Source organism: Loxodonta africana, chromosome 11 (genome assembly GCF_030014295.1).
Source record: "Loxodonta africana isolate mLoxAfr1 chromosome 11, mLoxAfr1.hap2, whole genome shotgun sequence".
Lineage (NCBI taxonomy): Eukaryota > Metazoa > Chordata > Mammalia > Proboscidea > Elephantidae > Loxodonta > Loxodonta africana.
The window spans coordinates 14,329,444-14,357,193 of record NC_087352.1 but is presented as its reverse complement, the minus strand read 5'-3'; the positions used below and the strand labels follow the sequence as shown (position 1 = coordinate 14,357,193).

The 27,750-nt window shown below is 50.2% G+C and overlaps 2 protein-coding genes across 4 annotated transcripts in view; one reads left to right on the top strand and one right to left on the bottom strand.

The window, feature by feature from the left end:
• The first annotated feature begins 1,384 nt into the window (after positions 1-1,384).
• Positions 1,385-26,052, top strand: BBC3 (BCL2 binding component 3). Of its 2 annotated transcripts, XM_064293892.1 has the most exons (4): positions 1,385-1,625; positions 4,327-4,606; positions 5,988-6,178; positions 8,799-26,052. In XM_064293892.1, exons 2-4 carry the CDS (start codon positions 4,342-4,344, stop codon positions 8,913-8,915), a joined length of 573 nt encoding a protein of 190 aa, XP_064149962.1. In that variant the 5' UTR covers positions 1,385-1,625; positions 4,327-4,341; the 3' UTR covers positions 8,916-26,052. The 2 variants fall into 2 exon arrangements, with proteins under 2 accessions (XP_064149962.1, XP_064149961.1); XM_064293891.1 differs by lacking the exon at positions 1,385-1,625 and having other exon boundaries at positions 2,171-4,606.
• The window catches only part of SAE1 (SUMO1 activating enzyme subunit 1), an 85,359-nt gene continuing 73,181 nt past the window's right edge, over positions 15,573-27,750 (bottom strand). For both annotated transcript variants that reach the window (XM_064293887.1, XM_003406724.4), the window contains 2 exons: positions 20,089-20,158; positions 15,573-15,685 (listed from right to left, as the gene is read on the bottom strand). In XM_064293887.1, coding sequence (XP_064149957.1) covers positions 15,593-15,685; positions 20,089-20,158 — 163 coding nt within the window. In that variant the 3' untranslated portion in view covers positions 15,573-15,592. The remainder of the gene's footprint in view (positions 15,686-20,088; positions 20,159-27,750) is intronic.

Here is a 27,750-nt window from a genome sequence, read left to right as displayed (position 1 = left end):
AAACTGGGATTTCCAGCTTTTCTCAGGAAAATCTAAGGATCTGGCCCTAGCGGGGGCCCCCGTTTCATATCCTGGACAAGCCCACCTTTGCTCAGGCCTGGCATCCTTTCTCCGCCAGCCCAGTGCTGGGCACACAGGGGCAATTCACCTTTGGTGACATGATTTGGTTGTGGGTGAGACATAAAAGGAAGGGAAGGTCCAGGAGATACAGAGAGTAATGGTCCAAGGGGGTGGGAAGGACACGGGGTCACTGTGTCACATCAGATGAGGTGGTTGACAATGGGAAACTGAGAAGGAAAAGGGAACAGAAAGCAAAGAGACTGGGGGAGATTTCCTGCAGGGTCTGCCCGGGCATGTCTGTGCCAGGCGCCTGGGGCTTCCTCCTCCCTTCAGGTCCCCGCCAGATCCGTGGTGAGTGTGACCAGGAGTGCCTGCTTCTTCGGAGTGGGTCCCGTCAGTGGGTCAGTTAGCAGGAACCTGTCACAGGTGTGACTTTGTGACTCTATGTCTAGGTCAGTCTCTGTCAGATTTGATCTGTCTGCTAGGGTTGGTTTCAATGTGTCAGCTGCGAGACCATGTGGATGTGTTTGTGTGTGTCCCAGTGGAGTGTCTAGGTCAGGCTCTGTCCAGGTGTCCCTGTGACAGGTGCCTCTGTGTGATGATGTGTGTGTGCCTGTCCAGCTGCACCTAGCAGGGAATGTGTGTTTCTTGACAAGCGCTCAGCCTTGTCTGTGTGTGTTGTGGGTGCCGCCTCAGTGGGAATGTTTGTGAACACTGTGTTTGTGAACACAGGTGTGGTCATTCGTGGAACTCTGCGTGACTATCGTTGTCTCTGTGTCTGGGTGACTCCGTCAGCGGGCCAGTCTGAGTGTGTGTGTGTGCCCGGTGAGCCTTTGAGTTTGTGTGTCCATTAGCGTGTATTCATGCGGCTGTGGCCGGGTGTCTGAGTCTGTGTGTCCCCATGGCCCTGTCAGCATGTGACTTTGTGTACCCAGGAGCGCCCGTCGCTGGGCCTGTGTGGACTTTTTTGGGTGTATGTCTGTGGGACCCAGTCAGTGTGTCAGTGTGTCAGTATGTGTGTTGGGCCGGCCGTCCCGGTCCCCATCCGCGCGGCCCAACCCTCCCCTGCCCCGGGCCTGGCCCGGCCCCGCCCCCGCCGCAGGGAAACCCCCTGCACGGAGGGGGCGCGGCGCGCGCCTGCAAGTCTCAACTTGCCCGCGGCGGCAGCGGGTGGGTGGGGGCGGCGGGGCGGGGCCGTGGCGTCACGCGGGGGCGGGGCGTGGGACCCTGTGGGCGGGGCGGGGGCGGGGCGGGCGAGGCGGGGCGGGGCGGCCCCCGAGCGAGCCTGGAGCCGGCGGGAGGACAGACCCCGCGCAAGCCACATGCGAGCGGGCGCCCAGCGGCGCGGCGGCAGCGAGATCAGCGGCGGCGGCCACATCGCGGACGCGCCCGCGGCCCGAGCAGCAGTAGCAGTAGCCACTGAAACAGCAGCAGCCACTGCAGTTAGAGCAGCAGAGCGACAGCAGCAGCAGCCGCCGCATCGAGCGGCGCTAGCGGGCGCGCCCTCCTGAAGGAAGCCGCCCGCCACACACCACCATCCCCTCCGGCGTGTTCATGCCCCCGGGGTGAGTGTGCGCACCTCGAGTCCCCGCTGGCGGCCGTGGGCCAGGCCGGGTGGGCTCCCTGGAGGAGGTGGCGGGAGTGCACTCCGAGAGCGGTGGGGGCGCGCCGCAGCCCCACGCCGTGCCTGCCTCCTGCCCACCCCCCACGGGGCACTTTGGGCGGGGGTCGCTGAGCCGGAAGCACGAAGGGACCCGGCGCCTGGTTCGGGAACGCAGGTGCCTCAGCGGTCTGGCGGGTTTGTTTACAAACAATGGGGTGCCGGCTCAGCAGCGCCCCCTGGCGGCCAGTGCGGCCCCGGGGAAGAGAGTTGACCCGGGGTGCCCCGGCCCCCGCAGTACCGGAGGGGCGGAGGGGGGTCGGCGAGGAGGGGTGGCCACACCCCGGGCGCGTGCCCGCTGGGGGCGGTGGCAGGGGGCGGCTCGTGGGCCGCCGAGTCTGCGGCTCCTGCGGGCGGGGGCTGCGCCCCAGCAACAGCCAGTTATTGGCCCCGCACTCGGCTGGCGGGCGGGGCAGGCGCACGTGGAGGCGGCGGGGTGGGAGGGGCGGTGACAGCCGAGGGGCGTCTGGGACCGCCGTGGGAGCGCGCGTGTGCGGGGTTGTGGAGCTGCAGGTGTCTCGCCTGGGTGTGTGCGTGCGTCTGGCTCCGAGTTTGTGTTGGGCTCTGCGGGGAATGGTGGTGTCAGTCCAGGGGAATGTTGGAGGGTGTGTGTGTGTGTGTGTGTGTGTGTATGTCCCTGCGTGTGTGTCCTGTGTCTGGCCCTGCTATGCCTGTGGGGTGGGTGCCCTGTTTATATGTGATTCTACCTATGTGTGTGTGTGTTCTCTGTGAGTCTTGCCTGTGGGTGATTCCATCCGTGTTGCTCGCATGTGTGGTTGTTGTGTGTGTGTGTTGCCTGAGTGTACTCTGGGTGAGTTTGAACATGTGTTTTGCCTGTGTGTGGGGCTGTGTCCATTTGTGCTTGCGTGTGTAGCTTGAGTGAGTTTGTGTGCTTATACGTATCTGCCCGTGTTGTCTCGGTGTGCTTGTGTGTCTTGCCCGTATAGTATTATCTATTGGTGGCCGTATAGTATTATCTATTGGTGGCCGTCTCTCTGCGTGTATCTTCAGGGCATGTGTCTCTGCTGAGCGTTTAGTTTATGATCCTGCGTCTGCTGAATGCCAGTGTTTGTTTTCTGTCCAGGTGCCTGTGTGAGTCCTGCGTGTGTGTGTATGTGTGTGTGTGCATGGTAAGGAGTTGTCTCACTCGGTCTGTGTTTTGTCAGTGTGTCTAGCATTGGCATCTGGGAACTGGAGACAGGCTCTGCGGGGTCTATGTAGTCAGTGGGTATTGCTGCCTGCTTCTCAGATCGGGCTGTGTGTGTGTATGTGTGTGTGCGGGCTGAGTCTGAAGGGCTTGTCTCTCTGATGGGCTGGCTCATGTGTGTCATGTGGGCTGCGTGTGTGTAGTGTTTATGTCTGTCACGTGAGATCAGTGTTTCTGTCACGGCTTTAGGTGTGTGCTGCTGGGGCCGTGCAGGATTAGTTAACTGCGTTTGCCTCTGTGTGTGTGTTTGCCTGTGTGTGTGTGCTAGTGTGCCGGGGCCTGACAGTTGGTGAGAGTGTCTCAGGGTGGGAGGGAGGGAGGTGGGCTGATGTCTGCTCTTATGCTGGTGTGTCTGTGTGTGGTTGCTGGCATGTGTGGGTCTACATCTGGGTCTGATAACATGTGTCCGTGTGTGTCTTGGCGTCTCAGAGTTGGTGCTGAGTAGGTGTGTACTGGTTGTGTTGGTCTGTCTGTGGCTGTGGCTGTCTGTTTTGGGTTGATGTGTGTGCAGTTCAGTCCTGGGAGGTGTAGATCTTGTCTCTTGAGTGTATGTCTGAGAATTGTGGCAGTGCCTATTTGTGTGTGTTTCTCTCAGTCTGTGATGGTTACACTGTGTATGTGTGTGTATGTGTCTCTGGGCTTATCAACAGTGTGTGGGATTAAGGGGGTTGTGCTAGCTACCCTGCACTGTGTGTGTGGCCCTTGTGTAGGCCTGTGTGTATGTCTAGATTTTGGTCAGGGTGTGTGTGTGAGTGTCCTTCTGTCTGATATTGGGGCCATCTCAATGTCTGTGTGCAAATGGGAGGTGGGATGGGAGGCCACGCTGGCCACTCCTGGGTGAGTCCTTGTGTGTGTGTTGTGTGCCCATCACCCCCTCCCCTCCACATATACACACCCCACAGTCCTCTCCATCTGGGTTCTGTGAGAATCCCTGTGGGTGTTGTGTGGGAGTGCCCTCCATGTGTGTCCATCCCTATGTTTCAGAAGTTACCCAAACCAGCCTGTATCCTGTGTCAATCTTAGGTTAGGTGGGTTTGTGTTGGGAGCTGTGACAACGCACGCACCCACCCTCACATACATACACACACACTCCTGACAGGCCCTTCCATTTAGGTTTTGTGTGAACCCTTGTACTTGCTGCGAGAGCCATCCTGTGCCTCCCTCCCCCCATGTGTATCCATATCCATCACCATGTGCACAGGTTGGCTGTTCAGCCCCTGCGCTGTGTCGGCCTTGGCTGGATAGATGTCCGGTGTGAGCCCAGTGTGTGCTGTGGGCGCTCCCCTGCCCCATCCCATGTGTGCTCATCGTCGTGTTACTCCCGGGTCGTATGTGTGTATTGTGGGGCCCTGTACCCCTACACATCCCCGCTGACCTGCCCCTCCCCCGTGTCCCGCAGGCCCCAGGGAGCGCCATGGCCCGCGCACGCCAGGAGGGCAGCTCCCCCGAGCCCGTAGAGGGTCTGGCCCGCGAGAGCCCGCGCCCCTTCCCACTCGGCAGCCTGGTGCCCTCGGCCGTGTCCTGTGGCCTCTGCGAGCCCGGCCTGCCCGCTGCCCCCGCCCTGCTGCCCGCCGCCTACCTCTGCGCCCCCGCCGCCCCGCCCGCAGTCACCGCCGCCCTGGGGGGCCCCCGCTGGCCAGGGGGTCCCCGCAGCCGGCCGCGGGGCCCGCGCCCGGACGGTGAGTGCCAGCCCCACGCCCGAGATGTTGAGAGCCAGGAAGAGAGACCCCAAGGAACTCTAAAAGTGGGAGCGAATTGGGGGTGCGGAGAGCCGGGCCACGGGGAGGGTGTGGCCAGTGTGGTCTTTGTGTTGCAAGAAGCAGGAAGAAGGAGTGGGAGGCGGGGGTGGGGGAGAGGCCTAGTGGGAAGTCCCTCCTGGAATCTGACTGCAGTCCTCGAGTTGCAGGCCACGGCCCCTTCCGGGCCTCGGACAACAGCTGTTTCCCAGCCCCCTCCTCCAGTCTGGGTCCCCTGATCCCCTCGGGGACTGCAGTTGGAGAGAGGGTGGGCCGAGTGGGAGGACAGGCCCCTCTGGACTTTGAGGAGGGGGCGAGGGTGGCCATTTGCCTTTATTTGCATATCTTTAGCCCGGCCGGGCAGGTTCCGTAGGAGGAAGGAGAGGGGGAGGGGCAATTGTGTTGGGAAATTCCCCTCGGGGCGGGGGTGAGTTGTGGGGAGGGAAGGGTTAAAGGTCCCCTGCCTGATGGGCCGTTAACCCTGTGATGTCCGGGGAGCCTCATCCCTGTGGAGACAACACACACGCACACAGACACACAGTGGCGGGGAAAAGATTGTCCAGGTTTCCGCAAGCCCAGAGGGATGAGAGAAAACTTCCCTGCCTCGGTCCTGGCCGTGGGGGAGGGGAGTTCCAATATCGAGACTTAAGTCTTAGATGGAGAAACTGAGGCCCTGGTTTTAGACCTTAAGGGGGAAACCTTCGCCAGGACCCGTGAGACAGAGGAAAAGTACGAGAAACTCAGACGGGGGGGCGGGAAGAAAGACACGGCCAGTATCCCAGCCCCCCAGGACCGTCCTCAGCGTTGGCCACAGTCTGGCCTTCTGGTCTCCAGGCTCCAGCCACATCCGGGGGTGTGGCTTCACTGTGGTTGGACCCGAGAGGGCAGGAGACCTGAGGCTTATGACTCGGGGTGGGGTCAGTCGCTGTATCCTCTGTGTGACCTTAGGGTGGGCCTCAGTTTTCCCTATCTGTCAAATGGGGCAGGCAAAATTTGACCCCCTTGTGGAGTAAAAGTACTTAAATAAGAGGAAGGACTTCCAAACTGACCCAGGTCGTGGGGAGGTGGCTGGTCAGACAGCTGACCCCAGAGAGGCCTCCTCAGGACCTCTGCTTGCTTTCTGGTGCCTGAGGAGTAGGAGCCGAGAAGTCCGCCTCTAAGAGGGGAAAGAGGAATCGCTAGAAATGAGGCGGGGAGCAGAGGAGAAATCAGGCGGTTGGAAAAGGGAGCAGCCGGGCTGGCCACCGGGACTCCCGGATCCTTAGGGACACCTCGGGGCCAGGAGGGTAGGTGGGTGCTGACCTCGCCCCTCGTCCTCTCTCAGGTCCTCAGCCCTCACTCTCGCCGGCGGAGCAGCACCTGGAGTCGCCGGTGCCCAGCGCCCCGGGGGCCCTGGCGGGCGGCCCAACGCAGGCGGCCCCGGGGGTCCGGGGAGAGGAGGAGCAATGGGCCCGAGAGATCGGGGCCCAGCTGCGGCGGATGGCGGACGACCTCAACGCGCTGTACGAGCGGCGGGTGAGTCTGGGGGAGGGGTAGACGGCAGGTGGGACTTCCCGCCGGGGGCGGGAGGGGGGCAGGGCTGCAGGCGGCCCCGCCAGATGTGCAGCAGCTGCTGCCGTGCGCGGCGGGGTCGCGGCGGGGACAGGCAGGTCGGGGGGGCGGGTAGGTGGCGTGGCCGCCGAGCCGTCGGTGGGCCGCGCTGGCAGGGCCGGGCAAGGCCAGGGTAGCCGGGCCGCCGGAGCGCTGCGGCAGCGGAGACTGGGGCGGCGCTGAGCGCGAGCGCGGCTCATATATCCCGGGCTATTTATAGCCGGTGAGTCAGCAGCGGCGCGCGGCCGCGCCCGAGCCTCCCGGGCTCGCAGCGCCACCCTGTTTCCCGGGCGGAGGGCGGGGCGGCGGGGAGCCCCGCCCCCGGGAGCGCGCCCCGCCCCTCCCCCAAACCCCCCGAAAACACAACGCGGCCTCTTTTTACAACAAAACAGGTCGCACACCACCCAGATCTATCTAATCCGAACATTACACCCGTACCGCTTGCTTATTAAAAAGAAAAAAGAGAATTGGCAAATGTATATATTTTTACAACAAGGAAATACAAACAAAAATTAATCAAGATGCAGTTGCTGAGTGCTTCAGGTTCCCATTTAATTCACGGGGTCTTAAAGAATGAAAAGAGAGTTTTAAAAAGATGAGTGGTAACTAAAAACTGGACTATAGAAATGCTAATTATCATACATAAGGTACAGATCATTGATTAAAATACATACACGCAAACGGTATGTCATGAAGCGCCGTGTTCACCTCCCCGATCCTTTCCCCTCCCTCCTTCCAGAGAAAGCCTCTAAAGTTGGGGGATCTCAGTCCCTATCAGGGGCTTATTTTTTTACTAGGCATTTACCAGCCCAGAAACACTGCCTAGGCTTGTGGGCACTTTTACCCTCCTGTAGATCATGGTGGCGACATGGTTAAGCCCTGGGCTACTACCTGAAAGATGGGCGGTTCAAATTCATCAGCGGCTTCACGGAGAAAGACCTGGCGGTCTGCCCCTATCCAGATTACAGCTTAGAAAACCCTATGAGGTAGTTCTATTCTGTCATATAGGATTGCTATGAGTTGAAATAGACTCAGTGGCACCCAACGACCACGTAGATCATATAGGGAGTCCCTGGGTGGTACAAAGGGCTAACGCACTCGGCAGCTAACTGAAATGTTGGAGGTTCGAGTCCATCCAGAGGTGCCTTGGAAGAAGGGCCTGGTGACCTACTTCTAAAAAATCAGCAACGGAGAGCCCTCTGGAGCACAGTTCTACGCTAACACACATGGGGTTGCCATGAGGTAGACTTGCTGGCAGCTGGTTTAGATGATGGAGTATGTGTCCCTCTCCACACTTTTCTTCCCTCAATATTATACTTCTTCAAGGCATTCATTTTCACTGCGAAGTAGTATTCTGCTGTATCAATATGTATATATAGTGCACTTACTCTTTTTCTCATTAGTGGATATTTAGGGTATTTCTTTGTTTCCTTTTAAATTTTTAGGTGTTTGTTTTTTTGACTCTTCCAAACAAGGCACATCTCCTGCTGTGCCCATGGTTGAGTGTCTCCAGGGTAGATATCTGGGTGGTTGGGTCTTGGCACCTTCAGTTTTACTAGGTGATTGCCAGCTTGTTCTCCAAGGTGTCTGTGGCAGGTGGCACTTTCAGCAGAGTGATGGTGGCAAGCTTTTTAATTTATGCCAATCTGACATGCCCCTTTGCCACCTTGTCCTGGCCAAAAGAGTTAGTGGGGGGTGTTGAGAAGGCAGGCTTTGATTCCTCCTGCCCTGAGTTTCCCTAAGAATCACTTATCTGACCTTCACGTTCTCATCTGTAAAATGAGTTTCTGCTTCCCTCTGTGTCCTATGAGGATGAGATTAGGCACATCCTGCATATCACAGGGCCTACTTACATGCTCAGTATAAGGGGTTGTTGTTAGTTGCCTTCAAGTCGATTCCAACTCATGGCAACCCCAAGTGTGCCAGAGCAGAACTGTGCTCCATAGAGTTGTTCATGGCTGAGTGACTCAAAGGGCTAAACACTGGGCTGCTACCTGAAAGGTTAGCGCTAGTTTTGAACACACCCAGAGGTGCCTTGGAAGAAAGGCCTGGTGATCTGCTTCTGAAAGATCAGCCATCAAAAACCCTACGGAGCACAGTGGCACACATGGTGTCACCATGAGTCAGAGTCTACTCGTTGGCAGCTGGTTGTTGTTAGGTGCTGTTGAATCGATTTTAACTCACAGTGACCCCCTATGACAGAGTAGAATTGCCCCATAGGGTTTTCTAGGCTGTAATCTTTACTAGAGAAGATTGCCAGGCCTTTCTACCATGAAGCCCCCGGATGGATTCGAACCCTGTGACCTTTCAGTTAGCAGCTGAACAGTTAACCATTGTGCCACCAGGGCTCCTTTGCAACTGGTTACTGGTTAATAACAATAATAGTACCTACTCAGAGGGCTGGCCGAAGGTGTAGTTCACACACATAACATCTCCTAGGCGAGCTGGCCCTGCTACTCTACCTTCGGCTGCCCTCAGACCTGGGCACCCACACACCCTCGCCCTGGGACCCCAGCCCACTCATTTCTCCTCTCTCTCTCCTCAGAGACAGGAGGAGCAGCACCGGCACCGTCCCTCGCCCTGGAGGGTCCTGTACAATCTCATCATGGGACTACTGCCCTTACCAAGGGACCATGGCGCCCCCGAGATGGAGCCCAATTAGGTGCCTGCACCCGCCTGGTGGACGTTGAGGACTTGGGGGGGCAGGCTCCTCCCACCTCCTGATGCCCTGGCCAGCGTGGGGGACTTTTTCTGCACCATGTAGCATACTGGACTACTGGCCCTGCCTGCCCCGGGGCGGCCAGGACAGCCACAGGGGGGCACTGACAGAGATGTGGACTCCTGGTTCCCTGGCCGAGGTGCCAGGGAGGGTGGGCTGCTGGACTCTGCATCTGAAGGGAAGGCAGCGGTGACCAAGGGGGTGGGGATCGTGCCGCCTGCCTCTACTGCCCACCACCATCTCAGGAAAGGCTGCTGGTGCTGGCTGCCCATTCCAGCTGCAGGGGTGACACTGGGGGTTTCCCCCGCAGTGTTCCTTCACTTTGGGCCTGGCCTTAGGCCCCTGGTGCTTCCCCCCCTCCTCCCAGGGAGGGGGCCTGTGAAGAGCAAATGAGCCAAACATGATCACTAGCCTCCTGGAGCCAGAGAGTGGGGTGTGTTGGACAGCCCCGGCCCAGCGCCTGGCCATCTTCCCTGAGCCAGCGGCAGGTGGTGGGCGTGCCTGCCTCACCTTCATCAGGGGTGGCCAGGAGGGGCCCAGACTGTGAATCCTGTGCTCTGCCCATGACCACCCCTCTCCCCCCATCGACCCCATTCATAGGTTTAGAGAGAGCACGTGTGACCACTGGCATTCATTTGGGGGGTGGGATATCTCGGTGGAAGCCGCCCCAGCCTTAGTCCCCAGGCGAGGCGCTGGGGGGGAGGATGGGAAGTCAGGGAGGGGGGGTCTTGGAAGAGGGAGGAGTCTGGGAGCGGGGAGGGGTGGCCCAGCCTGTAAAATACTGTATATGCGCTACTGTAGATACCGGAATGAATTTTCTGTACATGTTTGGTTAATTTTTTTTGTACATGATTTTTGTATGTTTCCTTTTCAATAAAATCAGATTGGAACAGTGGATGTTCTTTCTGCCCGCCTTCCCCGCCGCGTGGCCTGGGTGAGGCCTGGCACCATCCACTGAGAGTCTCCTTCTGTGGCCCTGTCTTTAGGGTGGGGGGAAGTCCACAGGGCACAGGAGGGTGTCCAGCTCTGTCAGTTCCACCCTCAGGGAAATGGGGACGCTCAGGGAAAAAGACCCTTCTAGAAACCAAAAACCAAACTCTTTGCTGTCAAGTTGATTCTCACTCATGGCCACCCCAGGTGTTGAGTAGAACTGCTCCGTGGGGTTTCCTTGGCTGCCATCTTTACGGCAGCAGATTGCCAGGACTTTTCTTCCGCCGAGCCTGTAGGTGGGGTTCAAACTGCCAACCTTTAGATTAATAAATGAGCACAAACCATTTGCAAAACGTAGGGACTTACTTCTAGAATACCAGGGCACAGGAAAAAGGAACCGCCACTTTGGACAAGAATCCGGCAAACCCCCTGTCAAGCTGAAGATGTACATACTTGACACCAGCATTTGCCTTTCTGGGCGTCTCCTTTAGAAGGTGGGAGCTGTGCATGGGAAGGTCCCAGGTGGTGATGTTGCCACTGCACAGAGCCAGCCACCTAAGTGCCCAACAGCCATCAAAGGGTAAGTAAAGCCTGATCAACTCTGCCACACTTCCGGAGTAATACACAGCAGTGAACTGTATCGAGATAAATAAACACAAATGGTGAGCAAAGTGAACAAGTGGTAAAAAGAAGTTGGGTATATGGGGTTTGTACACTATTCTCTGTAGCTTTTTTCATGAGTAAATATTTCCAAGCAGGGCCCCACAGAAGGGGCCACACAAAGATCTGCTTAGTCCTCACTTGGGTGCACATTGGCTCCTTGGTAGAGGATGCTACCTGCCCTCGCGATCAACCACCGCCTCTCTCCAGAAACATCTCATGGAATAACTGGTATGGTTGGGCTTAGGTCTACCATTTTACTATGTGTGTTCTGTTTGCCCTGTTCTGTCTGTTTTTTGTTCCTCTGTTCTCCCTTTCCTACTTTCTCTTGGATTATTTGAAAAACTTTCAGAAGTCCATTTAAATCAATCTTTTGGTGATTTAACTCTCTCTCAACATTTTTTTCTATTGCTCTGCTGGCAGCCACTATTGCTTGGACCCGACTTATGGAGACTGGAATAAAATGCTGCCTGGTCCTGTACCATCCCCATGATCAGTTGCAGATTAGACCATTGTGATTCATAGGGTTTTCATTGGCTGATTTTCAGACATAGATAGCCAGGCCTTTCTTTCTAGTACCTGTAGGTCCGGAAGCTCCACTGAAACCTGTTCAGCGTCATAGCAACACACAAGCCTCCACTGACCAGACGGGCGGTGGCTGTGCGTGAGATGCCTTGGCCAGGAATCGAACTGGCGTCTCCCACACGGAAGGTGAGGACTTTACTACCTAACCACCACTGCTCCAGTATTGCTCTAAGGAGTATAAAAACACATCCTTAACGATTCACAGTATATTTAGTTAATACTGTGTACACCAGTTCACGTATCACGTAGAAATCTGGTGACCATATAGGTCCACAGAGACTTTTTAAAATTTTTTATATTTTTACACTACAAAATAGAACACTGAATATTTTTCCAAAATAACGAACAATTTATTCTAGTTGTTGTCCGGTGCCATCAAGTCGGCTCTGACTCATAGCGACCCCATGAACAAAAAAGTCAGGTCCTGCACCATCCTCACAATCATTGCTATGTTTGAGCCCATTGTTGGAGCCACTGTGTCTATCTTGTTGAGGATCTTCCTCTTTTTCACTGACCCTCTACCTTACCAAGCATGATGTCTTTTTCCAGGGGAAATGCCATACCACACTGAGATACCACTCCCCCCGCCCCCACTAGAATGCCATAAAAAAAAAAAAAAATCTATGTTGGCGAGGATGTGGAGAAATTGAAACCCTCATCCACTGCTGATGGGAATGCAAAATGGTACAGCTGCTGTGGAAAAGTTTGGGGGTTCCTCAAAAAGTTAAACATAGTTACTATTAAAAAAAAAAAAACACCATTGCTGTCGAGTCGATTCTCATAGCGACCCTATAGGACAGAATAGAACTGCTCCACAGCGTTTTCAAGGAGCGCCTCGTGGATCTGAACTGCCGACCTTTTGGTTGGCAGCCGTAGCACTTAACCACTATGCCACAAGGGATTCCATAGTTGCCATACGACCCAGCAATTCCACTCCTCGGTGTATACCCAAGAGACCTGAAAGCAAGAACACCAGCAGTACGTGTACACCAGTGTTCACTGCTGCACTGTTCACAAGAGCCAAAACTTGTTCGTCAACAAATGAAGAAATGTGGTACACACATGTATTACCCATGCATAAAAAGAAATGAAGTCCTGATAGATGCTACGACACAGATGAATCTTGAAAACATGATGCTCGTGAAATGTCACAAAAGGACAAATAACGTATGATCCCACTTACATGAAATAGGCAAACGTATAGAGAGCAAAGTTTATTAGTGGCTGCTAGGGCAGGAAGGAGGGCGGAGGGGGAGTCAGTGCTTAGGGGCACTGAGTTTCTGTTATGCTGGTGAACTAATTTGGAAACGGATAGTGGTGATGGTTGTACACGATGAACAAAATCAGTGTCGCTGCGTTGTACCTGTAAAAAATGTAGAACTGGCAAACGTTTTGCTTTATATATACCCATAACCTGCTGCCGTTGATTCCGACTCACAGCGAACCTATAGGACAGACCAGAACTGCCCCACACGGTTTCCAAGAAGCGGCTGGTGGATCTGAACTGCAGACCTTTTGGTTAGCAGTCATATATATAAAAATCTATATAGTTGTTTTCACAATAAAACAATTTAAAGAACACGCAAGAAACTGGCAAAAGTCCGCACTGCAAAGGGAAACCATAGAGTGTGGCGCTGCGAGGAGCCTGAGAACTTTTCATAGTGTTTTCTTTACATTGTACATGTATTAGACGAAAAACAAAAGGGTTTCCACTGCACGTATTAGAGTGGAAGCTATTTTACTAGAAAGTTCTGAGGCTCTAAGGGTGTTATGCATTCAGCACGTTAACTGTTTAGTTCTTACACATATTGGGGACAACAGAAGTGTGGTATAGGGTGAGAAACCTGGCAGCGCCTTTTCTTTCATTTGTAACCCCAGCAACTCAAAGTGGGTCAACCAAACGTATTTGTTACCTTCATGGATTACATCCTCCTTGAATGGGCTATATACCTCCTGGAAGTACGTCACAGGGTTAGCAGTGTGCAGCTTCTTGGAGACTTGGGGAAACCCATTTTTGTAACAGGAGCATGTACTATAGGGGAACAATATGAAATCTGAAAAATAAAGGTATTTCTTGCCTTGGGCTGGCAGCTTCCAGCTCCACCCCTCCCCTGGTTCCTGAGGTATCTGGTCCAGATGACTCAATCCTTGCTATTAGAGGTATCCAAACACCCAAACCCACTGCCGACAAGTTGATTCCGATTCATAGAGGCCCTATAGGACAGAGTAGAACTGTCCCGTGGGGTTTACAAAGCTGTAATCTTTATGGAAGCTGACTACCACGTTTCTCTCACGGAACAGCTGGTGGGTTTGAACCTCTGACCTTTCTGTTAGCGGCCGAGCGTTTAACCACTTTGTCACCAAGACTCCTTATTTTGACTCAGAGTGACTCTATGTGACAGAGTAGAACTGGCCCAGAGGGTTTCCTAAACTGTAATCTTTACAGAAGCAGACTGCCAAGTCTTTCCTCCAGTGGAGCCACTGCTGGGTTCAAACCACTGACCTTTCAGTTAGCTTCCAAGCACTTAACTACTGCACCACCCGGGCTCCTTATTAGAGGTACAAGTTGGAAAAGTTTGAAAGGCTTTAGGGAAGATTTGACAATGACAATCTCTTTATCCATTCAGACCCACCTGCTCCCCCTTGTGACCAAGGTCCCACACTGCAAAAAGAAGGGAGGCAGTAAGCTCAAAATTTCAAACCTGGGGTGAGATTCAAGGGGCAATAAAACTGCTGACCTTGGCGCCATAGGTTCTCCATTAACAGGGTCCAGGAAGGGACCTCCCCCTCCAGAAATGCCTGAATGACAGCCCCATCTTCATCCAGGCGGAAGCGGGGTGGTGGTGGTGGGGGGATAATCTCATCACCTGAGAAGACTAGCTCCTTTTCACCTCACATAGCAGGACTGAAATAGGCAAGGGGCTGCAAATCCACCCCTCACACAACTTGACATCAAGGAGAAACACAAGAGTGGGAGGTGTCTGGGAATGAGTACAGACTGCCAAGCAAGAGAAACATGGGCTCCAATTAAAGCCTGACCCCCACCAGCTGTGGGACTTGGGGCTGGTTACTGCAGTGTCACCAACTTTAAAATGGGACCATCACCCACTTTTCCTCTGAGCAATGCCTGGCACAGAGAATCTAAATAAAACAGATGGTAGAATCAATATCACTTGTCTTACCCCTTTTTCATGATTATTGTAATTCTTGCCACTGAGAACAGCCACTATTATCTGACTTATCGAAGAGACAATTGGAACCCGAAGCTTCTCCTCCCTCTAGAATTTGCAGTCTTACTCCTGCTGCATTATCCTGCAGAGTGGAGGCAGGAATGGTGACCGAGGGGAGGAAACCTCCCAGTCCTGTCAGGGCATTCACTAGTGTTTCTTCAGGTCTAACGGTCAACCAGGAGGGTCACTCCCTGTCAGATCCACTTTCTAATGTGAAAGAAATACAACAACAAAAAATCCAAAACCAAAATTTTATTTCTACTATCATTCCTTTTTAAAGAACCAGGGAAAGTAGAGAAAACATGTGAAACACCAACAGCTACATTTCAGAGTAAATGAAGGACAGACAACCACTTAATTAAATGCCCGCCTCCTGCAGGCCCGCCTGCCTCAGTTATGGGGCTGTGTTAAAAGGGCAGCTCTGTGTTCCAGCTCAGCCCCAGGGAACGTGCCTCTCCAGGGGTGGGCCCACAAACAGGCCATTTTAAACAAGCTGTTCTTCCACTAATATTCCACTCAGAAGGTCCCCCCTGGTAAGGTATCCAGGGGCTTAGTAACATTTCCCTCTTCCGAAGCCCAGGCTGAACTCCACTAATCCTAAACGAAAACTCAAGACCAGCACAGCAGATGGCACCTGTTGTTTTTTGTGATATCAAACTTTGGAAGAAAGACATTCCGCTGGGCCTGTTTTTTCCTCTCTAAAGGCACCTGTCTGAATTTGGAACTTTGGTTCCACTGACATTTATTCGGGCCTGGGCCTTATTCCCCACCTAAAGTCACACTCCTCGCTGTATGACATCATGCGGGGAATAAGGCCAAGAAGATGGTAAGAGGCTCCTAAGCGACAAGGCGTGCTGGTTCCTCGCAGGTATCTCCGCCGAGGCCCCAGAGGGCTGGTGAAGCCATGACGGCACCAGGTGGGGACGTGTCAGAGGGGTGCTTTGAGGTGATCACCACTCAGGGGAGCTGGCAGGCCCGGGGCTGGCACACAGGCCCAACAGCACTGGAATGGGAACAGCCAGTCCCCAGCCCGTTGTTCAGCAGCTGCTGGGGAGCGGAAGCCGTACATCTGCACACTCTCCCGCTCCCAGGAAGTCGTGTGTACTGGTCAATCACTTCATTTCCCCATCTTGAGATGCCTTTGTGGGGGCAGGAGGAAGGGAGTATCTCTGGGCGTGCTGCAGGTCAGCATCTTGGGGCCTCCAACTCTTCGGTTCACTTGGGGCCAAGGCACTCCACAATCCCACTCCCCTTTATGCCATCAAAGAAGAAGAAGTTGTTGTGAGGAGGGTCCCTCTGAGACAGGGCCTGGTGAGAAAACCGAGAGGAAGGGTCAGGCAAGTGCTTTAAAAGGGATAAAATGAGGGGGAAAAAGTCTTCTAAAAGCAGTGTAGGGCAGTGGTTCTTAACCAGGGGCAATTCTGCCTCCCACCCAGGGGGTATCTGACCATGTCTGGAGACATTTTTGGTTGTCACAACTCTGTGCTCTGTCCCTTCCCAGCTATGGGTCCTTGGGCAGATCATTTTAACCCCCCCAAACTTTTCCCATGTTAAATGAGAATAATTAATGCATGATCCTGGGGGATTAAAACAGATGATGTACTTCAAGTATCTAAAACAATGCCCAGCACAGAGCAGCACTGCTTGGCAAATGGCAGTGATAACTATTTATGACTATTCAACTGATAAAGGCAGCCATTAGTTTCATCGATCCTGGGCTGCCACCTTCATCACCTGAGGGGATCAGGTGACTGCGTGAACTGGAGACACACACTGATGTGGCTGGGGCTCACTTGCTTCCCATGGGACAGCCCCAGAACCCAGAGGTCCTAGGAGTGGTCAACAGAAGGACAGAGGCCTTCTAGAGACGGGGCCAGACTCCCTGAAATGACATGCTGAGTCATGTCTGTACCTGCACGTTTCTGGCGAAGGGTTCAGAGATGTCAGCAAATTTTCAAAGAGGGCTGAAACGCCACCAGGAGGTACCACCGAGAGACAACCTCCCTGAGGCACACGGCTGGGTCGGGTCTATGATTCCAGGGAGCACCACGCCTGTCATTCTTAAGGACGGACCTTATTTATAAGCTCATGGACGTGCCCTAGACACCTTAACTTCTCCACGAACTGAGCATGGAGTTTCCTCATCTGTAAAACGGGATAATTATACCTACACCTCGAGTGGTGATTTATCTGTGTAGCTGAGGAAAACTTACTGAGCATCTACTCTGTGCCAGGTATTACAGATTCTGCCTATAAGCTCGTGAGGAGGAAATGAGACCTGGCCTGTAATGAATTTAGCACACTGCATGGCAGAGTGAATGCTCAGTAACTATATATTACTATTATTTGTATATAACCTACATAATTAAAAAAAAAAAAAAAAAAACCCACCCATTGCCACTGAGTTGATTCCAACTCATAGCAACCCTATAGGACAGAGTAGAACTTCCCCAAAGGGCTTCCAAGGAGTGGCTGGTGGATTCAAACGGCCGATCTTTTGGTTAGGGTTAGCAGCTGAGCTCTTGAGCACTGTGCCACCAGGGCTCCCCTGTATGATTACATTTATATTTAATAATCACTATCAGTTGGACACTGACGGTATGTACAGGGTCCTTGAGCTTACATCTGTTTGGGCAGATGAAACACAATGACAGGATGAATGATGGTGTCAGGCAGGCGAGGTATCAGGCAGCACAAGCCATTCCAGACCAAGGTAGACAGGAAGGGGCCAGAGGGGCCGGAGGGGCTGGGCCAAGCTACAGGTTTAGGTGGGCAGCTGCCTGCAGGCAGGGCAGAGAGTGAGGCCAGGGCTGGGTGGGGTATGTGGAAGGGCCTGACCACAGTGACAGGATGGCGCCCACACTCCTCAGGCACAGGAAGCCCCTGAGGCGGGGCAGAGGGCAGAGCCTCACAGCAGGGAGACTAGGCTGGAGAAGACATGCTAGCTGGTTCTCAGGGCATGGATGTCCAGTGCTGGCTCGGCCACCTCCTAGCTGTGGGACTTAGAGGTGTGCCTCTCTGAGCTCCCATCCAAAATGACTGTGTAGCACCTGCCTGCTACTTCTTGGTAGGAATGAAATGCTATGAGGCTTGTAATGTGCCTGGCACATGGTAAATGCTCAATAGACAGCAGCTGCTGTTACTTAGGAGCCGTGGTGGTGCAGTGGTTAAGCGTTTGGCTGATAACCAAAAGATCGGCAGTTCGAATCCACTAGTTGCTCCTTGGAAACCCTATGGGGCAGTTCCACTCTGTCCTATAATGTTGCTATGAGTTGGCATCAACTGGATGGCAACGGGTTTGGTTTTTTTTGTTTGCTATTACTAATGGGGCTTCTTACCAATATCTGGGGATTCCAAGTACCCAGTCTAGTGGAAGGGCCCAAGACCCACAGCTAGAACTCTTAGACCACAAGTCCCAGGAGATGATAGAAGTTAAAGAGCATGGAGTCTGTAGGGAACTGCTGAGGGCAGTGGGGACAGATGGAAGGGAAAGACGATTTAGACAAAGGAGGCACACTTGACAGGGGACATGGATGTAGGATGTAGTGTCTGCAAGGGCATAAGAAAGGGAGGACACAAGGATGACTCCAGGGAACAGACTGGTAGGCCTGTCCTCTGTCTCCTAATGTGTCCTCCTCAGAGGTGGTCAGAGGCCCCTCAGGACAGCAGGGAAAGGGCTAGGCCCTCCGAATGAGGGGCCCTATGGCCAGCTGGCTGCAGGCTGGATTGCAGTTAAGTAAGGGGTAGTGGTGGGGACAAGAGAGCAGGACACGGGGTGAACACGGGGCAAAAGGTAAAGTGCTTCCTAAGCATGATGGGGGCAGAGGGAGAGAGATTCCAAACACACCCAGCAACCAAGAATGCAGAGTCTTCGGACTGTCTGGGATAAACAGAAACAAGACGCTGGCAGCAGCTGTCCCCAGCAGCAGGAAGGAGGGGGCTATGTGAGGGGTGAGGACTGAGATGCAGAGAACCACTGCAAATAACGGGGTAAAGGGCACCTGTCTCAACCCCTAATCTCCATTTCACACGAACAACTCAAGGAGCAGCTTCTTAGCAGGAGTATGGAGCAGAGGTTCAAGGACAGTGGCCCCAAGGCCTCTGCAGAGCGTCTTTGAATGGAGTGCCATCTAGGGGCGGCACCTGAGACAGAACAGCCAAGTGGTGAAGAACACAGGCTCAGCAACCAGACTGCCTGGGTTCAAATCCTGGCTCTGGCACTTATCAGCTTGGGCAATCCATTTCACTTCTCTGCCACTCAGCTCCTCCTTCATAAATTAGGGATCACAGTAGTTCCCACCTCATGATATATGAGTTAATCCATGCCAACAACATTGTCTGGGACATAATGGGCTTTCAATAAATGTTATCCCATTATTATTGCTGCTGTCACCACAAACTACAAAAATACATAGGTTCCCATTCCCCCCTTATGGCCTGTGCATTGCTGCAGTCTTTCCTGCTGAGTCTGTCTACAGGTAGCCTCAGAATCCTTCTCAGCATAGTGCTCTGGGTAGCCACTGCCCATGTCTTGGGTTGGGCCTACAAATAGCATCTCTACTTCACTCTGGGTTACAATGAAGGCCTGAGAGAGAGAAAGTCCTGGCCGTCGCACACCTTCTTTCCCCCACTTCTCTGGTGAGTGCCTACTGCTTAGGACAGAGGAGCAGTGCAGATGTGGGGAATGGAGAAGTTGGTCCAGAGAGAAGGGTCAGGAGAGAAAACAGGAGCCTCAAGAAGAGGGTGGGACTATTAAATTCAGTCAAGTGTCTCTAGAGCAAATTTACACACCTGAAGACAATGTGGTGAAAGCTGAGACTCCACATTTTCTTAACATGTAAATATTTTAACATGGAAACCATTTAATGAGGCCCAACTTGGCCCCATGAACGTCAAAGACGAACCGTGACTACAAATCCACTAATGTAGCCAAGGCCCTGCAAAAGGCAAATTTAACACCTTTGCACAAGTAACAAAGTTCCCAAAGAAAATATATTTGTGAGCATGCTATAGTTTTAGCAACCCTAATGGTGTGGAAGAGATTCAAAAGGCTGTGCCAGTTATTTGTTAGGGGACTCCGCATGAGATACTTCCCTTCTGAGAGGGACAAAAGCACTTGCCTGGCGGGGTCATGGGGCTGCCCCCATACAGGGCCTTGTGGGGCCTCTGGCACAGAGCATGTGCCCCACAGACACTGACTATGCTCATCTCTACATACACCTATGTGCACGGACTAGAACGAGAGGGGCTTGATGCCAGTGTGATGGATGGAGCGAAACGGGACAAAGTCGTGTTTAAGAGCACAAGTTCTGGAGTTCCTTCTCTGGGTCTCAGTTCCTTCCTCTTAAATAGAGATCATGACCATTCCTATTTCATAGGCTATGAGAAGCACAATCCCTGGCAGATACAATTAGTACCAGATAAATATATAGTCAGGGGACAGTAGACAGACCCTTGCAAGCAACATGTCCAGCTCTGAGCTCAGCAGAGAGCAGTCCATGCTTAGGTCATCTGCTGAATGGCCACCTGGATGGGATGGCAAGAATAGGAGGGGTGCATTGGGGGAGAGAAGGCAGGGAAGAAAAGGGCAGGGTATGAAACAAGGATGAGGCAGGTCAGCTTCCTAGGACAGCCCTCAGTTCTCCGTTTGGCCCACTGATGAGTCACGCTGTGGTGCGTCAACTCTCTTCTGCTCCACAGTGGCGTTTTACCTTCACAATTTCCTGTGCCAAGATCCCGCCAACCACGGCGCACACAGGGGCCATCTCGGAGAAGCAGTACCTGCAAAAAAAGATGAGTGAGATGGAGCCCCAGGGACAGGCATCCCAATGACATCTGGGAAAGTTCAGGAGAGGGCCCTAAGTGCTACTGGGAGGAGTCAATCTAGAGAACAATGCTAATGCTGGCGTTTGGGCATGGAAAAGAAATCTGATCCGGGGTTAGTGAGTGGTTGGGAAAGACCTTTGAACTTTGGAAAGCAGGAATTCTTTCATAACACTTTCTTTCTGTTTTTAAGTTTAAGTTAAGACTATATCTGTGCTTCCTAAAAATAAGGCCCTACAAATATCAGATGTTTCAATGCCCCGGTCACATTCTCGCAATTCTCTTCTCACCCATAATGGGCAGGGGCTCTATCTGCTACTCCCAGACAAACATCAGGGAGGAGGCCTGTGTTAACATGCAGGAGGCCTGGGAAATTTGGGGCTTGAAATGGAAGCACGGGGACAGAATACTCTTGGCTACCCACACAGAAAGCAGCCCTTCTGGGCCAGCCTGGAGCATCCAGGGGACAGACTTTAGCAGAGACTGTCACCTGCTGCTCCAAATCACCACCCTGTGAGCAAACACATTCCTCCACTGCTTCCCCAGGAGGTGTGCTCCACAGGCTCCCACCCCTGCACACAAAGTTGTGAACAGGGACACAGACCAGCTATAGGGAAGGCTTCCCTAAGGAATGTGACCATCAGGAGATCATCTCCATTCTTCCCAGTGTGGTACACAGCCTTCCACATGCTTTTAAAAGTGCAAATTATCATTTTAAAGGCAAATACAGTAAAACCTGAGAAAGCTGGATCATTTGTAAGGCGGAAAAACGGAAATATTTTCTACTAATAGAGCGCAGAAAACTTGTGAAACCCAGAAAAACAAGGCAGTCCTACTGAGTTCCGGCTCTCACAGGTTTCACTGCAGAGGTAGTCCCTGACTGAGGGCCGAATGCCACCCCCCCTTTTTTTTAAGTTTTCATTATTATTGCCTGTATCTTTATAAATCCAATCTTTGTCTTTGGGGGTTGGAAACATTACATACAAACTTATAGCTTCAACATCTGCGCTTCCTACTCCTCCAGTTATAAACATTATGTAAGCTCCACCCCCCAAAAAAGAATGGCTGAAAGTATGGTTTGTCCTGGGGACCACCTGTACTATCAAGCCATTATTCATTTGGCTTTGTAACTTACTGATGGATATTTAAGCTGTTCAACACAGCAATCACACATTTTGGCATAGGTGTTCAATTACTCCTTGAGGCTCCTAAATACAGAATTGTTGGGTTTTGAAACTTATTGCCAAAATGCCTTCCAGAAAGGCTGTATCCATTTCAAGTCCCTCATACCCTGGCCAAGACCAGCACACCCGTTCTGTTAAACCACAGTGCTAATGTCTCCTCCTGCTTGGAAAGGTCCATTACAGGCCTTCAGAACACAGAAGACTGTACCGAAGAAAAACCAATCACTCAGAATGCTACTATTCATGATAATCAACTCTGAGAATATTTCCTTTAAATAAAAATACACCTATATTTTTTTCTCCTGTTAAAAGTACATCACCTCAAAAAAATTTACCAAACTGAACCAGCAACATATAAAAGGGATTATACACCCCTGAGGTAAACTTTAAACCTTAAACCAAAAATGTCCCCAGAAATCTTCTTAAAACCAAACATAGTTTAGCTTAACTACTAAAGAATGTCCGCCTTGAGCATTATGCTCTTTTAAGAACTATCTATATGGGACCGAACTGACAACAGCAACTTGAAAGATGAGACAGGAAACGGGGGCAGTGCATCAATGTTTATGGCAGAGGAATAACTCAGAGATGGAGGGTAAAAGAATGGTTGTACAACTCGAAGAACGTAATCAACGTCACTAAATTATACATGAAAAAGCTGTCGAACTGGTGTATGTTCTGCTGTGTATATTCTCAACAACAACAACAAAAAAAACAGATTACACACCATGACTAAGTGGGATTTATGCCAGGAATGCAAGGTTGGTTTAACGTATGAAAACTCATCAATGTAATAAACCATGTTAATAAAGGATCATAACTCTAGGATCCCCCCATCCGTCTGTCAGTTTGTTGTACTGTGGGGGCTTGCGTGTTGCTGTGATGCTGGAAGCCATGCCACCGGTACTCAGATACCAGCAGGGTCACCCATGGAGGAAAGGTTTCAGATGAGCTTCCAGACTAAGACAGTAGGAAGAAGGACCTGGCAGTCTATTTCTGAAAAGCATTAGCCAGTGAAAACCTTATGAATAGCAGCAGAACATTGTCTAACATAGGGCTGGAAGATGAGCCCCCCAGGTTGGAAGGCACTCAAAAGATGACTGGGAGAGAGTTGCCTCCTCAAAGTAGAGTCAACCTTAATGACGTGGATGGAAAAGCTTTCGAGACCTTCATTTGCTGATGTGGCACGACTCAAAATGAGAAGAAAGAGCTGAAAACATCCATTAATAATCAGAACCTGGAATGTACGAAGTATGAATCTAGGAAAACTGGAAATCATCAAAAATGAAATGGAATGCATAAACATCGATATCCTAGGCTTAGTGAGCTGAAATGGACTGGTATCGGCCATTTTGAACCGGACAATTGTATAGTCTACTGTGCTGGGAATGACAACTTGAAGAGGAATGGCCTTGTACTCATCATCAAAAAGAACATTTCAAGATCTATCCTTAAGTACAAAGCTGTCAGTGATTGGATAATATCCATACGCCTACAAGGAAGGCCAGTTAACACAACTACTATTCAAATTTATGCACCAACCACTAAGGCCAAAGATGAAGAAACAGAAGATTTTTATCAGCTGCTGCAGTCTGAAATTGATCGAACATGCGATCAAGATGCATTGATAATTACTGGTGATTGGAATGGGAAAGTTGGAAACAAAGAAGGATCAGCAGTTCGAAAATATGGCCTTGGTGACAGAAACAATGCCGGAGATCGAATGATAGAATTTTGCAAGACCAACGACTTCTTCACTGCAAATACCTTCTTTCACCAACATGAACAGCAACTATACACACATACCATGTCAAATGGAACACACAGAAATCAAACTGACTACATCTTTGGAAAGAGACGATGGAAAAGCTCAATATCATCAGTCAGAACAAGGCCAGGGGGCCGACTGTGGAACAGACCGTCAATTGCTCGTATGCAAGTTCAAGCTGAAACTGAAGAAAATCAGAGCAAGTCCACGAGAGCCAAAATATGACCTTGAGTATATCCCACCTGAATTTAGAGACCATTTGAAGAGCAGATTTGATGCACTGAACACTAATGACTGAAGACCAGGCGAACTGTGGAATGACATCAAGGATACCATCCATGAAGAAAGCAAGAGGTCACTGAAAAGACAGGAAAGAAAAAAAAGACCAAGATGGATGTCAGAGTAGACTCTGAAACTTGCTCTCGAATGTCAAGCAGCTAAAGCAAAAGGAAGAATGGATGAAGTAAAAGAACTGAACACGAGATTTCAAAGGGCGGCTTGAAAAGACAAAGTAAAGTATTACAATGACATGTGCAAAGAGCTGGAGATGGAAAACCAAAAGGGAAGAACATGCTCAGCGTTTCTCAAGGTGAAGGAACTAAAAAAAACATTCAAGCCTCGAGTTGCAATAGTGAAGGATTCCAAGGGGAAAATATTAAATGATGCGAGCAGCATCAAAAGAAGATGGAAGGAATACACAGAGTCATTATACCAAAAAGAATTAGTCAATGTTCAACCATTTCAAGAGGTGGCATATGATCAGGAACCGATGGTACTGAAGGAAGAAGTCCAAGCTGCTCTGAAGGCACTGGAGAAAAACAAGGCTCCAGGAAGTGATGGAATATCAATTGAGATGTTTCAACAAACAGATGCAGCGCTGGAGGTGCTCACTCGTCCATGCCAAGAAATATGGAAGACAGCTTCCTGGCCAACCGACAGGAAGAGATCCATATTTATGCCTATTCCCAAGAAAGTTGATCCAACTGAATATGGAAATTATAGAACAATATCATTAGTATCACACCAAGCAAAATTTTGATGAAGATCATTCAAAAACAGCTGCAGCAATATATTGACGGGACTGCCAGAAATTCAGGCCGGTTTCAGAAGAGGAAGTAGAACCAGGGATATCATTGCTGATGTCAGACGGATCCTGGCTGAAAGCAGAGAATACCAGAAGGATGTTTATCTGTGTTTTATTGACTATGCAAAGACATTTGACTGTGTGGATCATAACAAATTATGGATAACATTGCGAAGATTCATGGGAATTCCAGAACATTTCATTGTGCTCATGAGGAACCTTTACATAGATCAAGAGACAGTTGTTCAAACAGAACAAGGGGATACTGAGTGGTTTAAAGTCAGGAAAGGTGTGTGTCAGGGTTGTATTCTTTCACCATACCTATTCAATCTGTACACCGAGCAAATAGTATGAGAAGCTGGACTACATGAAGAAGAACGGGGCATCAGGGCTGGAGGAAGACTCATTAACAACCTGTGTTATGCAGATACAACCTTGCTTGCTGAAAGTGAAGAGGACTTGAAGCACTTACTAATGAAGATCAAAGACCACAGCCTTCAGTATGGATTACACCTCAACATAAAAAAAAACAAAAATCCTCACAACTGGACCAATGAACAACATCATGATAAACAAGAAGAAGAATGAAGTTGTCAAGGATTTCATTTTACTTGGATCCACAATCAACAGCCATGGAAGTAGCAGTCAAGAAATCAAAAGACACATTGCATTAGGCAAATCTGCTGCAAAGGGCCTCTTTAAAGTGTTGAAAAAGATGTCATCTTGAAGACTAAGGTGAGCCTGACCCAAGCCATGGTATTCTCAATCGCATCATATGCACGTGAAAGCTGGATACAATGAATAAGGAAGACCGAAGAAGAACGGACGGCTTTGAATTGCGGTGTTGGCAAAGAATATTGAATATACCATGGACTGCCAAAAGAACGAACAAATATGCCTTAGAAGAAGGACAACTAGAATGCTCCTTAGAAGCAAGGATGGCAAGACAGCGTCTTACATACTTTGGATATGTTGTCAGGAGGGATCAGTCCCTGGAGAAGGACATCATGCTTGGCAGAGTACAGGGTCAGCGGAAAATAGGAAGACCTTCAACGAGGTGGACTGACACAGTGGCTGCACCAATGAGCTCAAGCATTACAACAATTATGAGGATGGCTCAGGACCGGGCAGCGTTTTGTTCTGTTGTGCATAGAGTCGCTATGAGTCGGAACCGACTCGACGGCACCTAACAACAACTGTATGATCACCTTAACAGATACAAACAAAGCATTTGACAAAATCCAACATACTTTCATGGTAACACGGGTTTTTTTTAACATTCAACAAACTAGGAAGAGAAGGACACTTCCTGAACCTCACGAAGGGTGTCCACGACAAACTCACAGCTAACATTATAGCTGACCCTGGTGGCGCAGTGCTTAAGCGCTCAGCGGCTAACTGAAAGGTCGGCAGTTCAAACTCAAGAGCTGCTTCGCAGGAGGAAGTTGTGGCAGTCTGCTTCCGTAAAGATCATGGCCTTGAAAACCCTATGGGGCAGTTCTACTCAGAAGTGAGTCCATGGCAATGGGTTTGGTTTTTTGGTTAAGATCATACTTAACAGTGAAAGACTGGGTGTTTTCTCTCTACAATCAGGAACAGGACAAGGATGTTGGCTCTCACCACTTCTATTGAACACTGTACTGGAGGTTCTAGCCAGAGCAATTAAGGAAGGAAAAAGAAATAAAAGACATCTGAACTGGAAAGGAAGATGTAATACTATCTCTATTCACAGATGACATGATCTTGGACATAGAAAATCCTGAGGAATCCACAGGAAAAAAAAAAACTATTAAACCTACTAAATGAATTCAGCAAGGTTACAGGCTACAAGCTATCAAGATAAAAAAATCGATTGTACTTCTATACCAGCGACAAACATTACAGAATGAAATTTAAGAAAACAATTCCATTTGCAGTAGAATCAAAAAGGATATTATTATTTAGGAATAAACTTAACAAAACAAGTTGAAGACTTGTACACAGAAAACTACAAAACATTGTACAAAGAAATTAAAGAGGACCTAAATGAACGGATATCCCATTTTCACGGATCAGAAGATTTAATTTTAATATGGTATCCTCATTGTTAGGTGCCGTCAAATCAGTTTCAACTCACAGCAACCCCTATGTACAACGGAAGGGAACACTGCCGGGTCCTGTGCCATCCCACGATCCTTGTTATGCTTCAATTCAGCCCATCGTTGCGGCCACCGAGTCAATCCATCTCATGGAGCATCTTCCTCTTTTTCGCTGACCCTCTACATTATTATGGTAATACTCCCTAAATTGGTCTATGTATTCAAGCCAATCTCTATTAAAATCTCAGCTGCCTTTTTTGCAGAAACTGACAACTTGATCTTCAAACTCGTATGGGAATGAAAGGGACCCAGACAGCCAAAATATTCTCGAAAAAGAACAAAGTAAGAGGACTCACACTTCCTGATATCAAAAACTCACTACAAAGCTACAGTAATCAAGATAGTGTTATACTGGTGTAAGGACACACACATACAGATCAATGGAATGAAACTGAGAGTCCAGAAATAAACCCATATAGCTATGGTCACTGATTTTCAAAAAGGGTGCCAAGATAATTCCAGAGGGGAAAGAATTGTTTTTTCAGTAAGTGGTACGGGGACAATGAATCTCCACATGCAAATAAAGACAGTTGGACTCACACCATGTACAGTGAGACCTGTGAGAGCCGGAATGCACCAGGACGGCCTTGTTTTTCCAGGTCTCACAAGTTTTCTGCCTTTGAAGGCATCCACCATACACAGGTTCCAGCATTCGCAGGTTTTATTGTACAAAAATTAACAAAAAATGGATCAAAGCCCTAAATGTTAAAGATAAAGCTATAAAATTCTTAGAAGAAAATACAGCCGTAAATCTTTGTAACCCTGGATTAGGCAATAATTTCTTAGGTATGTCACCAAAAGCATGCATGACAAAGAATAGTTAAATTAGACTTCATTAAAATTAAAAACTTCTGTACTTCAAAAGATAACACAAGAAAGCAAAAAGAAAACCTACAGAGTAAGCAAAGGTATTTGCAAATGACATAGCCCATAAGTGACTTATATCCAGAATACAGGTCCCTGAGTGGCACAGTTTGCATTTGACTACTAACCTGAAGGTTGGTGGTTCAAAACCACCCAGTGACACCATGAAAGAAAGGCCTGTGATCTGCTTCCCTAAAGATTACAGCCAAGAAAACCCTACTGAGCTGTTCTACTCAGTAGCACATGGGGTTTGCCATGAGTCGGAATCGACTTGACAACAGGTATTCAGAACATATAAAGAAACCTCACAATTTAACAATAACTCAATTAGAAAATGGGCAAATGATCTGAACAGACATTTCTCCCAAGAAGATACACGAATGGCCAATCAACACATGAAATATGCTTAACATCATTAGTCATCATTATCTCATCTTGAAACCACAATGAGATACCACTTAACGCCCACTATGGCTAAAATTAAAAAGACAGCGAATAATAATTACTCGCAA